This window comes from Thalassophryne amazonica, chromosome 7 (assembly GCF_902500255.1).
Source record: "Thalassophryne amazonica chromosome 7, fThaAma1.1, whole genome shotgun sequence".
NCBI lineage: Eukaryota > Metazoa > Chordata > Actinopteri > Batrachoidiformes > Batrachoididae > Thalassophryne > Thalassophryne amazonica.
The window spans coordinates 106624298-106640983 of NC_047109.1; the positions used below are offsets into that span (position 1 = coordinate 106624298).

Sequence of the window (16686 nt, forward strand, 5' to 3'; positions counted from 1 at the left end):
CAAATTCAAGGTCATAACTGATTAACTCCAACAGTTTGGATCAGATACGGATTAAACATGGTACAAAGGCTGTCAGAATTGATAAAATGTTAAGACCCCATTGAGCCATTTATTACTGTATCACTGAATCACAAAGAATTAATTCAAGGCCCGGGTGTTGCACTCTTTAAGTGCCTCTTCGTGTTTCTCATCTTTTTGTTTTGTTTTTTTCTTTTGAAGTAAAAACTGGCAACTAAAGCCAGGAGAGCAGACCAGCCAGCTCAAACACTGAGCTTTTCAGGGTCCATATAGATGTGTAACTGAGCTATTCTGCTATTCTATGGTCCTCAGACATCCACACACACACACACACACACACACACACACACACACACACACACACACACACACACACACACACACACACACACACACACACACACACACATGCACAACTGGCCAAGTGGGAGCCAGGGAGCTTTAATGACAGCAAGCTACACTGAGAAGAAAGAGGTCAAGCAGCGGAGTCAGACCACACACATGCAAACATGCAGACATTAAAACAAAACTAACATTAAAACTGCTCAAACATTTCAGTTCCAACACGCATTAGCAAAGGTACAGACTCACGCGCGGTGACACTGACATACGGGCGAATGCTTTATTTGCATCCAACACACAAGAACACACAGGCACAAACCAGGAGGGAAGACTGAGGGAGGTAGAATCCAATTTGGTTTGACCTTGACAGCAGAGAGGCTGTTAGGAGAGATGGAGGGATGGATGGAGTGCAACATATGAAGTGATGGTCTGGGTTAGATGCCTGTTGCAGATACTTGAGAGAAATGAGATGACCTTGAACTGATAGAGGTAAAGCACAGCACGGAAAGAGCAGTGTGGCACAGCTGCATTCTGCACACACAAAACAATAACATTCAACTGATGTTGATGTTAATCGAACGTATCTGCTACATCTTGTGCAATAAATCATTTTTCGACCCCTCCTTTACTGACAATGTTATAGTGAGAATTTTTGCTTTGATATTACATTTCAGGAGAGGCTGATCCAAATGGCATTTTGGAATTCCTCTGCAAAATTGCTGATTGTCTAAACTGTCGCCAGTTATATCACATATATGGTCAGTTAAGACAAGATTACTTAATTAATGATTTTATGTTTGATTTTTTAAATATTATTACGTATTACGTATCATATAATATTATATTACTGTATATTATTGTGATATATTGTGATACACTGACTGTTTCATCTGTGATATATATACACTTGATACAATCTAATTCACATGCTCTAAAATAAAAAAGTAGTGTTTGAAACAAGCTAGTTAGCGCCTCTGCTACAGCTACTAGATGAACCTACGACAGCATGCTTTGGTTTGTGCCACGCACTGGACCGTAGACTTAAATGAGCCATTGCCATGACGGGTGTGATGCAGGCAGAGGACATGTTTAACTAACAGTAGTAACGTTAAAATAACGATGTTTAACTAACATCCATTTTCGGAGTGTATGTAATGGTATTACCAAATTCTCCATGGCACCAGTATAGGAAATATACTGTAATGTGGTAGAACTGTAGATAAGAATCAGATACAAATGTAGGAGTCAAAGCCAATACTCAGCCATAATTCAAAGCAGGATACAAAGATGTTCTGAGTTGGTGATTGCAGTAAGTCTGGGTCCTGTTTCCACAAAGCTTTCTGTGTTGCACTCTAAAACATTGTAGCCTCGTTTAGTTATGTCCACTGGCTACCTCTCTTTAACATAAAGAGCTCTTACAAGTTTTGGATGTTGAACTCAATTTTAACTTGTAAGAGCTCTTTATGTTAAAGAGAGGTAGCAAGTGGACATAACTAAACGAGGCTGCAATGTTTTAGAACGTGGCATCAGTGTTGGCATTTCATTTTGTGTTTGAATGTGTACACCAAAATTATGCTTTCATGTTTTTGAGCCTGACATTTTGTAAAACTCTTGGGCGCAGCATGGCTGACAAATGGAAATTTTTTGCAATGATGTTACTTAATTAAATAGATGAGGAAGAGATGGAGGATGAACTAAGAGTAGTACTGACTGCTGTAACCTCTCAAAAGTAGAAGAAGCATTTAAGGGTCCATCCAGTCAATACTGCAAGGAAGAACTATGGCAGTTATCAATATCTCTACTGTATTACTCATTTTTCTGCAGGATGAACAAACTTTCTGCCACATGCTGAGCACACGAATAGTTTACTACTACTATACTACTGATGAACAGGTACGTGGACCTTCGGCTTCCACGTGACATGGATGGTGTCACAGCACAGAAAATGTGCGAGTCGACTTTATAATTCCATGCAGGCGCGTCAGGTGCAACCAACGCCGACTTCGAAGCTAATGCAAAAATTTGGTGGAAACACTCAAGTTTCTCAACATAGAAGTGGTTCAAACGCCGATGCAAAAGCAATGTGGAAACCAGCTCTACATTAAAGTGCCACCATTCTGTATTTACAAGAAGAAGCACAGTCAGTCTTGTATAGGCCCTGATTCCGTAGTGATAAGTGGACTGGAGAGTAAAACTCCTCTTAGACAGGACACCAGTCTGGAACAGGTTAGTTACCAGCCAGGGCTGATACCCATTTACAGCTTGGTGGACTGAGACAATGCAGATGAAATGTCTCGTCCAAGGGCACAGATAGGTAGCATGACCCAGAATCGAACCCACATCTAAATATTGGTAGCACAACTTCTTATCCCAAGTTTGCAGTAAGTCTACATTAAAGTATCCACATACTGCATGTTGTTACAGGCTAGATGGAAACAAAAAGTCACAATTCTGCCTGCAGTCTGTCAGCTGGTGGAGGTAATAATGGTGCTGGCCATTATTTCTCCCTTGGCAGAGGTATGCAATCTCTAGTTTGTTATGTAGAAGGCCTGCACTGGGATGATCATTTTTTATTATTATTGTTGCATTCTGTTGAGGATAAAAGTCACTCATAAAAAGGAAATTTAGAAACAACACTGTTTTTATTATCCAGCTACAGACATGCATTCATTAAACAAAAAGCAGGTTTATCACTGGAGACTCTTTATTGGTAACCAGGTCGCGGATGAGAATAAACAGTGTACAGCTTCTGTTTCTTGATCACATTTAAAAAAAAAAAAAGAATTGTGAAAGTGTGCAACTCTAAGATCATGCGAAGTGGGAAATATCTGAACGCTGCACATACACAGCCTCCGTACAGAACACATGGCAAAAGAAAATGTTATCAAAAAGTAATTATATTAATTGCCTTTAAGAATTTTAAGAGGGTGAAACACCTCTAGATTAAACTAGATTATCAAGATAAAATGTTTTAGGGTGCACTTAAAAATATGAACAGAACTGACATACCTGCCATTTCATTGGATATTTTAATTAGATTTTAATACAATGTTTAAAACAAATGAACTAGTTATGTTCAAATTATAGCTGCATTTAATGTATCACATAAACTAACTAGTTAGGATGTTCTGAGGTGATCTGAAATCTAAAAAAAACAATGAATACCTTAGAAAATTGGCTGAATAATACAATTGTGATGATTTCACTCCACTGTCAACCTCACCACTGATATATACAGTAAGTGTCATAAATATTATCTACAACTTGTTGCAGTGAGACCTTTGCTAAAGCAGTGGCAATGCCTTTAAGGTGAGACAATTTAAAGGTTCTCTAACTCAGATTTTATTCAATAGTGCAGCCAACAATAGTGCAGCAAAGATTTAGTGGCATGATGTTGTCCTTTGCAGTGAATGAAACAGCACTCCCTCTGTGCTCAGGTTTTTCGTCTCATTTACATCTAGTGTATGACATATCCGCATGTGTATGTTCAGTGCATGTGAGTCACACCATTTGAAATGATTGCCCAGCTATGTTTATAAAAAAAATCAGCAGTACTCACTACTCCCAGCATTGCTGTTCAATATATATATATAATTTTTGTCAATATGGCAAATGGCTGCAACTTTACAGACATATCTCTGAAAATCCTATTTAGAGTTTAAATATGTCTCTGAACAAGAAGGTGGTTAGACTACAATCTGCATATGTCTGGCTTTCCCACATAGGCAGAGATTAGACTTGGGGCTCCAACCACTTCCTCCTACTCAATGTGGAGCGGGGGGGGGGTTTGAAAAGGTGTGGCCGAGGAGGGAAGCTTTGTTTATGTTCTGAAATGTTGCACTACTGCAGTATCTACTGGAAGAAATACCATTCACATCACGTTTAAAACAGGAAATTCAAAGCAGCATAACAGTAAACTATAATCATTATGTTTTTTGAGGCGACTTCAACACAAAGATTTTAGGCATCAGTATCAACTGTGAGTGTGAGAGTTCTTTTGTGCAGTGGTTTAGTCATTTAAGAAGTATATTAACATACATTTTATGAGTATTAGCTAAAAATAACAAGACTCAGTGAACTGGTTGGAGGATTTCTGGATTTGAGATGATTTCCATGGTGATGTGGCCGATACATTTGGTACTTGATCTCTTGATTGTCTTTGGGCACTATTCTATACACGGTGCAAAGCTGCACATTACAGTATCACTGCTAGTTTCAAATCAACATAATTAACTGTTTTTAATGTCAGCAGCTATGCTGTTGCATTCGGATTCATTATCCCTTACCAAACTTAAACCATGCACTATGAGTTGTCAAGATAGGGCTCTGTGTGTTAAACAAGTGGCTACTTAAAGAGGGGCAGTTGAGGTCGACTTCATGCTTCGACAGGGACGACCACCAGCGATACTACGGCTGTGTGGAAGATTTAATGTCCATGCTGATGTGGACCCCACAACAAGGAGCCAACCAAGTCAGATAAGTGGTTACTTTCTGGAGAAAAGGATAGACCACATGTTTATCAGGATGGCCACCAGTTGGGTCACAAGGCAGTGGGGGAGGAGATGGTCGAGTGGCTTGAGACCAGAGGATCCTCAATTCAAACCCCCATCTGCCAAGGAACAGCAGTAAGGGGCCTTGGACAAGGTCCTTAATCCCCAAGTTGCTCCTGGTGTGTAGTGAGCGCCTTGCATGACAGCACCCTGACATCGGCGTATGAGTGTGTGAGTGTGTGAATGTGGGGCATTACAGTAAAGCACTTTGGGCTTCTGATATAGACAGAAAAGCGCGATATAAATGCAATCATAAATGAGAAAGTGCATCAATGACAACAAAAATATCATGCTACTAATACATTATTGGAAAAAGCACACAGGCCTCAATGTTGTCGCCAACAAATACATTGTGCAGCTTGTTTAAAGTACCACGAATGTTTTCTTTTAGTGTGTCCACCTAACAGAATGGCCCTTCTTGTTTTTTTTTTGTTGTAGCATTGCATCTCTCTATCTCTCTCTTGTCAACTGATAGGCACACATTTGCTGAATATTACACAACTCTTTTCACTCCAAACACAATTTAATGTAACACACACACACACAAAAAAATACATAAACAAATGAATCACTTCAGACAAAGGACACAGAGAGCAAGGTGATATGATGCAGCAACAATTGATCAGGCTTCAGGGATCCATCTTCGTCATTTTGGGGTTGGAAGATGCGTTGTGTGTATATTTGTGGGTAGAAAATAGGAATAAATCCAAAAGAACAAAGAAACACCTCAGACTTCACCACTCAAGATCATCAGGGAACTGTATCGGTTTCTATCGTTCAGGTACACAACGTGATTTCATGGGTGTATTGGGCGAGTGGAGGGAGGGATGGAGCGTGGCAGTGGACTGACAGAGAGAGAGAGATTATGAGGGAAAACGAGGACTGAGGGGAGGGTGGGCCTCATGCCCTGAACTTGAACCTGGAGCTGACAGGGTCAGAGGGGAGGATGGGGTCAAGTGCTCAGTGTGGATGAGAAAAGCAAAGAAAAGAATAAAACCCAGCTGAGTGCCACCGGTACCTGCATGCTGAGAGACAGACGGGGTGAGGGGACAGAAGCTGAATAACAAACTCCCTTGTGAATGAATTTCAGCATGTACCTGACAGCTTTTTGAAACCTACTTGGAACAATCAAAACAGAGGGATTTCTGGTCTTGCACAGGCTTGTTAACACAATCTTAGTGCTTTAGGACACATATCCCGAAGGAACAAACCCCACTAAGGGCTCCTAGGAACACTATATTGAGATCTAACACAAGCTCTCAAAATGAGTTGGAGTCATCTGGAGGAGGAAACACCAATGCAACTGTAAAATAGGTCAACCTGCTGACCATCCTACCTTGGTCTGGAGATAGTGGGGATAGTAGTAGGTGTAGTGGGGGTACATTGGCTGCTGCTCCAAACGTTTTCCCATGTAGCTGGAATCCAACTGAAGGTCCTGACGTCTGGAGATAGAAGGTCGAATGTGGGGTATGATGACTCCCAAGGGCGCGCTTGGATCCTTCAGATGACTGTTTCCAAGAGTTGAGGGCGCAAAGAGAGAAAAGCCCCAATCCTGTCACCGAGAGGTATGCGATGAACTCACAGAGGAAGCTATGGACAGAGAGGGGCCAGTTGTCCTGGGATTTCTGCCTAAATGTGTCGGAGTTCACGAGGACGCTCACAGCACCATTCTTGTAGCGGATCTAGAAGGAGGACGACAGAGTCCGGCGAGGCAACCAAAGAGGGTTTTGGAAGAAAGAGGTGCAGGGTTAGGAAAGGAGGATAAGAAAGGATAGTCGGAGGCAACACATGAAACAAAGGAGCAGCAGCCGGACGGAGAAAGAGTAAAAGGAGAGGCAAGAAGAGAAGGATAGTGAGGAGGAGGAGGAGGAGGAGGAGGAGGAGGGAGGGAGGATTGGATAGAATCTGGATGCCGGTCCCTTGTACTCTCGGCTTTAAAAATCGGACTCTCTCTTCTTCTCTGCTGCCCAGACCATGTTCCACAAATTGCTTTCCAATGTCTTTCTCTCTTCCTGTGTATCCGGTTACCTGTCTGCCTCCGTCTCCCGCCAGACAAGATCCCACTGGAAGCTTGGCTGTATCCCGGGGACCACACGCTGTCCTCTGTTGTATCTTCAAAAGACAGTGAAATCAATGATGAACTCACAAATGGATGTGACGCTCGAGAGAAGAGCGAACGGGTGGTCCAGAACTGAAGCTGTGACTGCCCTTTTTTTCCCCCCTCACTCTCTCACTCCCTCCCTCTTTTGTTAAGCTTTGGGGATAGATACTTAGATATCGCCGGAGCCTGACGTGAAGGATGAGCAAGAAAGCCTCAGCGCAAACTCCTCTCGCTCAGGAAGAAGCGGGCAGCTTTATCCAGACACGGAACTCGCACTGAGGAAAATCCTTTCTGATCCACTAGGTGCCTCCTCCAACTCTCTTCCCTTGTCTTCCTCTCTGCGATCCCTCTCTTTCTCCTCAAGCTCTTTCCCTGACGGCTTGCGTCCCACTGCGCTTGGCAGCCATCACTGTGTGCGTGCACGGTGTCAGCGGCGGTGGTGTTTATGTGTGTGTGACTGTGCATGTAACTGAGATGGGAGTGTGTTTGTTGGTTGGTGCCGTCTGCTCTACCCTGCATGCTGAGGCATCGAGGGGCTCAGCTTCAGCGCAGCTACGCTCCTCCCTCTTCCTCCCTGTCTCTCTCTTACACACTTGTCCCTCTCCCACCCTCTGTTTTTCATGGAATCATAGAAGAGTGGGAGTGGCTGGTCCTGCCCACATCCGAGCCCTGGGATGGGGTATATGAGCTGTTCTGCATGGCAGAAAGGCGGAGCGATGTGGGACAATGAAGCATAGGGGTTGGAGCAAAGGCTGAGAGGAGTACACTGAAAGAGCAGAATTTGAAAACAGAGAGGCCCCCTAGTGGTAGTCTATAGAAGAAGCAAGTGCACATTTTCCGTATTTGAAAGCGGTATTTGTATTTCGCAGCTAGACCAATACTAAACATTATCATTTATGTCATTACTGGTGCTGCCTGACCTTGCAAAGGTGAGTGATATCATCTGCCTGCAATATAAAAGCACAAAAATACAGTACTTCAGTTTTACAATATGCCTTGACAATTAAGGCTGTGTTCAAACTATCAGTTCAGTCCAGATTTAATATGGCTGATTCAAATGTATTATCACTGACTGACTGTCTACAACAGTGGTGTCCAAACTATTCCAAAAAGGGCCGAGAGGGTGCAGGTTTTCTTTGCAGCCACTGTCTCCAGCAGGTGATTTCACTGATGAACTCATCCCGCCTGCTCAAAAGGATCTTAATCAGTGAAATCACCTCCTGGAGTCAGTGGCTGCAAAGAAAACCTGCACCCTCTCGGCCCTTTTTGGAATAGTTTGGACACCACTGGTCTACAATATCTATAACAAGTGAGATCCGATTTGTGTGTCCCATAACGAATCACAAGCAACTCTTATCTACATCGGTTGCTATAGTAATTCAGTCACACGGAAACAATCATGTGACTGCTGTCTGCGTCACTCTACAGTTGATACAGTGCAACTTTACTCACTTTACTTATAATCCCATTTTGATGGTGAGGAATTTTTATATACATATTTGTCCTGCTGTCGGGTGACGGCTGCACATGCAGGCGTACATTCAAAAAGTGATTGCACCTAACTCGCAGCGAAAACACAGTCACAGCTAGAAGACGGTGTGGAATTATATGTGGACTATAAGGCATTCATGATGTAGAAAGATTGAGGCAGAAATGTGAAACACTCCCCGGTGTAGAGACACACGCAACTGCTATGTGTGACTTGTGTGTCCGACAAAACACACACACTCGTGAAAATGTTTTTGACATTATTAACAGGTTAGTTTGGGCTTTTGTGTGTGTGTGTTTCTACCACAGAGCTGTAAAGCTGTGAGAGGTGGTGGTGGGGGGGGACACACAGCTCTGCGTAAAGATCATGGGGGAGCTTTGCATGGCGTGGAAAGTTGCTAGGATAATAACAGAATACACCCAGAAACCAATCTGAACATCCAGGCCAAAACGCATTTGCGAAAAATTCATAACATTTCAAACTGTGGTGCCACCTGCATCATTATTATATTTTCCGATATGCTTTTTTATTACTATATTTTGATTATTATTGAATATTTATTCTATTGTTTGTTGTGATTATCTTTCACGTAATGCACTATGTATCCTACAGATGGTGTGTGCTTTCTTTGAGTGAAAATATTCTTGTTTTCCATGAGTGATTTGCGTGAGAATGGATTAAAGTTACTATCAGATTAGCACTAAACCACCTCTCCCTGGTGATTTCACACCTGCTCGTCGGCATATGTGTCACTGAGGATCAACATAGTGACAGATATTTTGACAAAATCACATTGTTCCACATCAACAATCGATGGCGTTTTAATTTTGTTTTCCCAGCTGAACAGTTTCTCCTTCTTTGTGGGGCCTTGTAATACTCACAAAGTTATACTGTCCCCTGCAGTTCACAGATGCAACTGCATGTGGTCACATGTATGAAGTCAAAGTACTGTACAAACAGCTTGTTGTTTTTCCTCTTCAGACATTACTATTATTAGATTCCAAAAACCAGAAGTAAGATTTCTGTCTAATTCATTAAAGTAACCATTCAGTTAGTAAGCTGTTCCTTCCCATTTAATCCCGAACAGCAAATCTGGGCAGGTTTTGAAACATCATAGTAACTCTTTGATCCAACTTGAACAAAATTGGTATACATAGTAGTGACGGCCATCATCGGCACCAGATTTGAAATCGGGATCCAAATTTTTGAACTGTTCAAAAATTTCATTACTACTCTTGAAATCAATAGAATGTGGTACCTTTCAAACTCTTTCAAACAGCTTCAATCATGTTCAGACTTATCATGTTTAAACGGGGTATTTGTAGTGAACATGGCTTAAAAGTAGAGAAGCTTGAATCTTCAACTGGACTGGGTTGCTTGACGCAAGGATGTTTCTCTTCTAATCGCAGAAGCTTCCTCAGCTAAATTTCTTGCTCTGCTAGTCTGACTTCTGTCTTGACTCTTGTAGAGAAGAACATTCTTCTCTACAATAGTCAAGACAGGAGCAACCCAGTCAGTCAAGCAACCCAGTCCAGTTGAAGATTCAAGCTTCTCTACTATGGAAACCACCTGGACAACTGAGAGCCATCACAGACATATGGCTTAAAACGTCTTTTTTGATCGTCCCACATCAGAGTAAAAATCTGAAGCTGAAACAGTTGAAGACCTCAATCATGTCTGGCTGAGGGTGCCGCTCCTTTCTTTCATTTTTGGGTTAGGGTCTGGACTTCATAAGCCAGCCAGTTTCCAGGTCTGCACTTTAGAAGCCAACCTGTTAGGAGGCAAGACATATTAAGTCGTTTCATGCCATTTTTTGGATCCTGGGAAATCTTAGTAGAAAGGCACCTTGTGCAATAACCCTGTTTGAGAAACTGAGACTATTCTGTGTCCCCATTTTCTTTTTGTTGTTGTTCCAGCAAAATATTGCTTCTTTGCTTCAGTTCCAAATAATGCTCCCGCTGTTACACTGCCTACGAGGATTTTTGCACTTGTTGCTGAATCATGCTAATTGTGTAGGATTTCCAGAAAACACTCTTCAAATAAATACAGGTTGCGTATGATAGCAGGTGTTTCACCAAACTGGTGCAGTTAAAGCATATTGCTGAGTTGAAGAAAAGCCAACACGTGTGGTTTTAAGACTGACATTTGTTGAACTTTAGTACCAGTTAGTACCACTTTCTTTATCACAATGTCACAAAGTGTATGAATTGGTTCATGCTAATCCTGTTTCTGAAAATATAAAAGTTTCCTAATGAGACAAATGATCACATTCACATGTTCTAATCATTGTTTAATTCCAGTTTTACTTCCTGTTCTACTGTATATTTGTCCTGTATTTACATTGTTAGCTCATTCCAGCATGTCTATGGGACATTACAAACTGTAGGCTCAACAAATTTGCGTTTTTTTTTTTTTTTTTTTTTTTTTTTTTTTTTTATGGTTGTCCTCATTGTGGGTCCTTTTAAGTTGGAGATGTATGATGGTATATATTGAGTTATTGTCTGCACAGATTGTCTGAGGCGGCCTAAACCATCCACCAACCCATCTACATTTTTGCTGTACCACATCAGCTTAATGCAGTGGTGTATTTTTTATTATTCTTTTTAATAATAATATTGGCTCCTGCAGAACAACCCAAGTTTTAATGGGATTCTCTTCCAAACCACATTCAGCTTTCTGTCAATTAAAAAAAGAAAAAATATTCATTTGCATAAATGGCCCTAAAAATCTGTGTTCAAACCGTTTAGCGCTCAGAGAGATATTGAGTTCAAAGTTTCCTCATGAAGGGCCCAAACCAGAGTATGTATTTAGCACAGTGATGGTGTGGCATAGTACCCCACTGACACAGTGCTGCCTGGTACGTGATGTAACCAGGTTTAAGTAGTACTCTTACATAAGCACAGTGAGCCACATATGAAAAGACTGCTCTGCTGTCTGACTGCAGCGCTCTGTGTGTGTGTGTGTGTGTGTGTGTGTGTGCTTGTGCTAGAGAAACAACATTTTTGCAACCCCATAGTCCTGTATCATATTCTGATGAGCTTTTGCTAGAAAACAATGAAAATCAGTGTTTTGTTTTGTTCTTTTATTTGATCAAAAAAGTTAACCCATGATGAACTGAAATTTTTAGACTCAGTTGCATTTGGGTGCATTTCCAAAAACTAGAACCCTGGTTGAATAATAAACAAAAACTAGCACATTGCCCATGGGGATCCACAGGCTCTAGACTGGGTAGTGTTTAGAAAATAGGTAGCTGACATTTTTCAAGGGTGGTAATAAACTGTGCAAAGTTTCCATAATGAGTTGGAATGACATGTGAGTCCAGAATGTTTTTAGAACCTTAGAACTCAACAGTTTTTAGAAGAACTCAACCCTTTTATTTCCTCTTAATTATGTAATTTTTTAATGTTAATTTACTGTCTTAATGTATTCATAATTTTTGAGGTTCTTATCATATACACAGTATTATTATTATTGTTTTATTATTACTTCTATTTTGTCATTTGATTTTTAAATGGACCACAATGGAAAAAAGTCTTTTCACTTTCTTGTGTGATCCATGTACTCTTAATGTATTTACAATTATGTACTTACATTGAACTTGCTAAATAAAATCACGAACGCACACACACTTTTAATATATAGATCAGGGGTGGGCAACTTGTGCCAGAAAGGGCCAAGAGGGTGCAGGTTTTCTTTGCAGCCACTGACTCCACCAGGTGATTTCACTGATTAATTGATTCCATCTGCTCAAAGTGATATTAATCAATGAAATCACCTGGTGGAGTCAGTGGCTGCAAAGAAAACCTGCACCCTCTTGGCCCTTTCTGGAACAAGTTGCCCAACCCTGATATAGATGATTTACTGCCCCCTGTTGGAGTGGTGTATGAGTCCAGAATGTAATTATCAACATCTGTTGTTCAGCGTTGTTAGCTAATATCCATAGTTTCTCCAAAAAGATTAGTGTATCAACGTTCCATTTGACAACATTCATCCTTGACCCAAAAACACATAAGCATACCAAACAGCAAATGTCAGCTCTCCCCAGTTTGTCTATGATCAAAGTTGCATACACGCAAACACAGCTTTTTGTCTTTTCTGCATTCTGCCGCAAGCAGGTGCTTTTATTTTTACACACCCACAAACAGAGATGGTGGCGGAAGACAACAAATGCACTACAGTTTTCACTCATGGTAACAGCAACATGACACTTAACTCACTCATGGTAACGGCAACATGACACATAGCTAAACTGACTAAACTAACTGAACTGCAAAAGCACAATAAAGCAATACTAACAACACTGTTAAACTAATATGAACCACAATAACATTTAAAACCCAAAACCCCAAACTCCCATGGTGCATTGCAGTACAATGTCTATTGTTGACTGTTGTTACTTAATAGTGCACATTTCTCCAAAAATATTCATCCTATCAACTTTACGTTTTTTGCAGTGTTCATCCTTGATCCAAAATACATAAGCATACCACACAGTTTTTGTAAAGTACTCGTAAGTAAGTTATTTCTGTGATATATCGCAAAACTACAGCTGGTATTTTGTTTTTTTCATGTTAGCATTTTGTCGCTGTATTTTATTCCACATGGGTCAAAATTCGAAACTGTTTGCAGACCAGATAATTTTTGTTCAACTTTGCAATAACACTCTAAATCCTGTTGGATATTATGTTTCATGGCTAATTTATAGACTAATATGTCAATACTATGCAACAAAATTATAGTGATGCAGAAGAAAATCCTTTTCATGACTTAAAAGAAAAAAAAAGAAATTGAAAAGGACTGCACCTTTAAATTGAAATGAGTTAAATGAGGCATCACTGAGCTGTCAATTTCTCAAGGACATCATTAATTAAAGATCTGCATGTTTTGCTCTTTCAACATCCTAACCTGAGCAAATTATGCATCAATAACAGAGGATGTGCATAATAGCAACTCAGTCAATAGCAGTTTCATGCAACTATAGCATCAAATTAAGCCTGAGAATTTTTATTAAGTCATACGTAATTAAAGAACACAGCGTTTGTCACACAGTGTCATCGTGCCTGGAAGCGAGCCTGGACGCTGCTCCAACAAACACTTCCACTGTCATCCATATTACCTTGTTAACTGTTAGCGGGGGGGGGGGGGGTATTACTTTATTAATTCAAGGAACTGAAACTAATATCTTTGAGACTGCACTCGGTTCACAATCTATTACACTATACGGAGAGGTATTATAATAACCTATGCATTCATAATTAATACGATCGTTGACGTAGAGGGTGTTTTGTGCTCAGTAGTGTATCTAGCTGTGCTGTGCTAATTGCTGCATGAACAAATTTCCCATTGGGACTCATTAACGTTCCTCCAATGTGAAACCATGCAGTTTAACCTATTGTTGTTGATAATGTTCTGTCAACATTTGATCAATTGAATAATTCCTCATTTGTCATCCAGGAATAAAAAAGGAGAGATTAAATAGAGCCACTGCTCCTCTGCATAGAAAGCAATCTGGGGATGTGGTATGGGCATCTGACTATGAAGCCTATTGGGTTTTCCAGGCATGTCTGAAATTGTGGCGCAGACCACGAACACAATGAAGGGATTAGACTTCTCATCTGACCTGGGAATGTTCTAAAATCTCTAAAGGGGTTGGAGGATGTGGCTGGTTATAGGGATGCATGATTGCAAATACACTCCAGATCGGCGATGGATCATTAATATTGACTTAACAAAAAGTGCAAATGCATCAAATAAGAATCAATTCAAAATTTGGTGAAACTGGTTTTCATTAAAGTAGATTTTTACCACTATTTTGCCCTATAAATTCCTACAGACTTACCAGCGTGCCTCTGAATTATTAAAGACATGTATAAATTACTCTATTATACTCAGCGGCATGGTCTTGAATTTGTGAGGCTTGCACAAACATAATTTAATTCATGCTCTCAATTTGGTCATTTTCCAAAAACACAAAACCACAAACACAGAATACTAAAAGTTACAAATCTCTAGCAAATCAAACACTGTAATCAAAATTGTTTCATATCTTTAGAAATTGTTGTTTTGTGTCAACATGACATGCACGCACACACACACGCACGTACACATTCAATCATATGAATAGGACTTTCTGCCACCTAAAAACACTGATACGTTCAATATAACACCAAGTTTGCATTCATCCTCTCCATTTGTCAAGAGTGTGTTGTGACTGTAAAATACGTTCAACAAGTCAGAGTGGCACCTGCCACTACTTTTAAGGCACAAATATACCAAGTGCTTGTGTCAGTCAGAACAAACTCAGAAATGAAGTTGTCTGCGCATACAGTACAAATCAGCTCTCAAAACAGACAGACTCTTGCATGATGGAAGCTGCTATGACAGTTGGATTAACACATTTGTGAATATTATGTTCTTTAACACCTGTTGCATCTTCTATATGGGAAGAGTTCACTGTTGACTGTGCACGGCTGTGCTCATAGGGTGCAGCTTCTTCAGCCATTTTTTGCGATGGACTTCACATCCTGAATTAATGAATGGAAGTATGAAGACCCGTCATTTGCATCACTTTTTAAGTTAAGCTATAAACTGTTCCATCTGTCTTTGACTAGAAATTTTCTGTTGTGCTAGTTTGTGCACGCTGTCATATACTGTGACACAGATGGTTTGAATGAGCATTTTATAGCTGTTGTTGCAGCATGTGATTGGCTTTTGTAATGTGATTTGTGTATCAAAGTATGGGTTGTTACACATAATAAAGATGTATTATGAGTGATCTATGATTTCAATTGAAATGTTGTTGAAAGTTCAGACCCCTGTCAAAATTGAACACCTGCTCTCGTACATATGTCGTGAACCTACCATAGGAGGCTTTCTGACTGCTACACTCTTTAAATACTACAAACACACTGCTCGCTTTGGTCTTCAAGCCATGTTTTTGTTACTCTATGTTGCAAACATTTTGTGGTACCACATGATAAAATCACAGAGGTGTGTGGCAGAAATTAGCAATAATATTTGCATTACACTATGAGCACACCTTGTTCTGGGTGGAAGATTGTACCCAATATTTTATTTTTGCCCAAATTGCAGTATTTTCACACACTTGTATTTGGGGTATAGCTCTTTATATATCCAACAAGGGAAAAACATGGAGTAACATAAAGGTTGTTCTGTATGCAAAAATATTCTCGCACGCACAAAAATGTCAAATGTGTAAAACAAACAAACAAACAAAAAAGAAATGAAGCTACATAGTTTCTTCTATGTTGGTCTGGCCACAGAAATTCATCTGCATCATCAACGATGTTCTCGCTGATTAAACAGTGAGGAAAGAATCTTATGGAGAGATGGATCCAACCAGAGGAAGCCCCCATGGCAACTTCAAGACATGCATCCTCCAATGTCTGGATAAAAGGCATACATCTTCACCATGCCAGGAAACAAACAAAGATAAATAAATAAACAAAACTCATCAATTGGGTTCTAGATGGGGAATTATACTAGGAGGTACAGAACAATAAATCATGGGTGGCTGATGAACCAGTTATAGACAGACTGAATGAGTTTGTATCAAACAAATGCTAAGATGAGTAGTATCACTCGCACTGTGGGAAAACATCAGCTACACCATCTTGGCCATGTGGTGTATTTCTCTGGTCATGAGCCAGTATACATCTGCCTCAGTGTTGAGGACCCCAGTGGCTGAAGAAAAGCCAAAGCGCCACCTATGTTTCACATAGCTGCAGCACGTAGATGGTTATTTCTGAGCGGTGGGGTTGGACTGGTTGTTTGTCTGGGTAGTTGCCATCTACATTTCAAGGTGGTTCTATGATATGGTGGATGCAGCAATGCGTGGCACTGGCACATACTCTCAGACTCGACCTGTCCCACCTAAGCATCTATGGGACATTTTTAGTTCCAATCTTTAGACCCCTGGTGACCTATGTACAGTAGTGTTCACAATAATAGTAATGCTATGTGACTAAAAAGATTAATCCAGGTTTTGAGTATATTTCTTATTGTTACATGGGAAACAAGGTACCAGTAGATTCAGTAGATTCTCACAAATCCAGCAAGACCAAGCATTCATGATATGCACACTCTTAAGGCTATGAAATTGGGCTATTAGTAAAAAAAAAGTAGAAAAGGGGGTGTTCACAGTAATAGTAGCATCTGCTGTTGAC

At 40.4% G+C, this 16686-nt stretch overlaps 1 protein-coding gene across 4 annotated transcripts in view; it reads right to left on the bottom strand.

The window, feature by feature from the left end:
• Positions 1-7590, bottom strand: part of LOC117514716 (RNA-binding motif, single-stranded-interacting protein 3-like) — a 459452-nt gene extending 451862 nt beyond the window's left edge. Inside the window, exon 1 of one of the 4 annotated variants that reach the window (XM_034175281.1) lies at positions 6247-7589. In XM_034175281.1, coding sequence (XP_034031172.1) covers positions 6247-6321 — 75 coding nt within the window. In that variant the 5' untranslated portion in view covers positions 6322-7589. Of the gene's footprint in view, positions 1-6246 lie in introns of all 4 variants that reach the window. The other 3 variants (XM_034175279.1, XM_034175282.1, XM_034175280.1) reach the window with 3 other exon arrangements.
• Positions 7591-16686: the final 9096 nt, after the last annotated feature.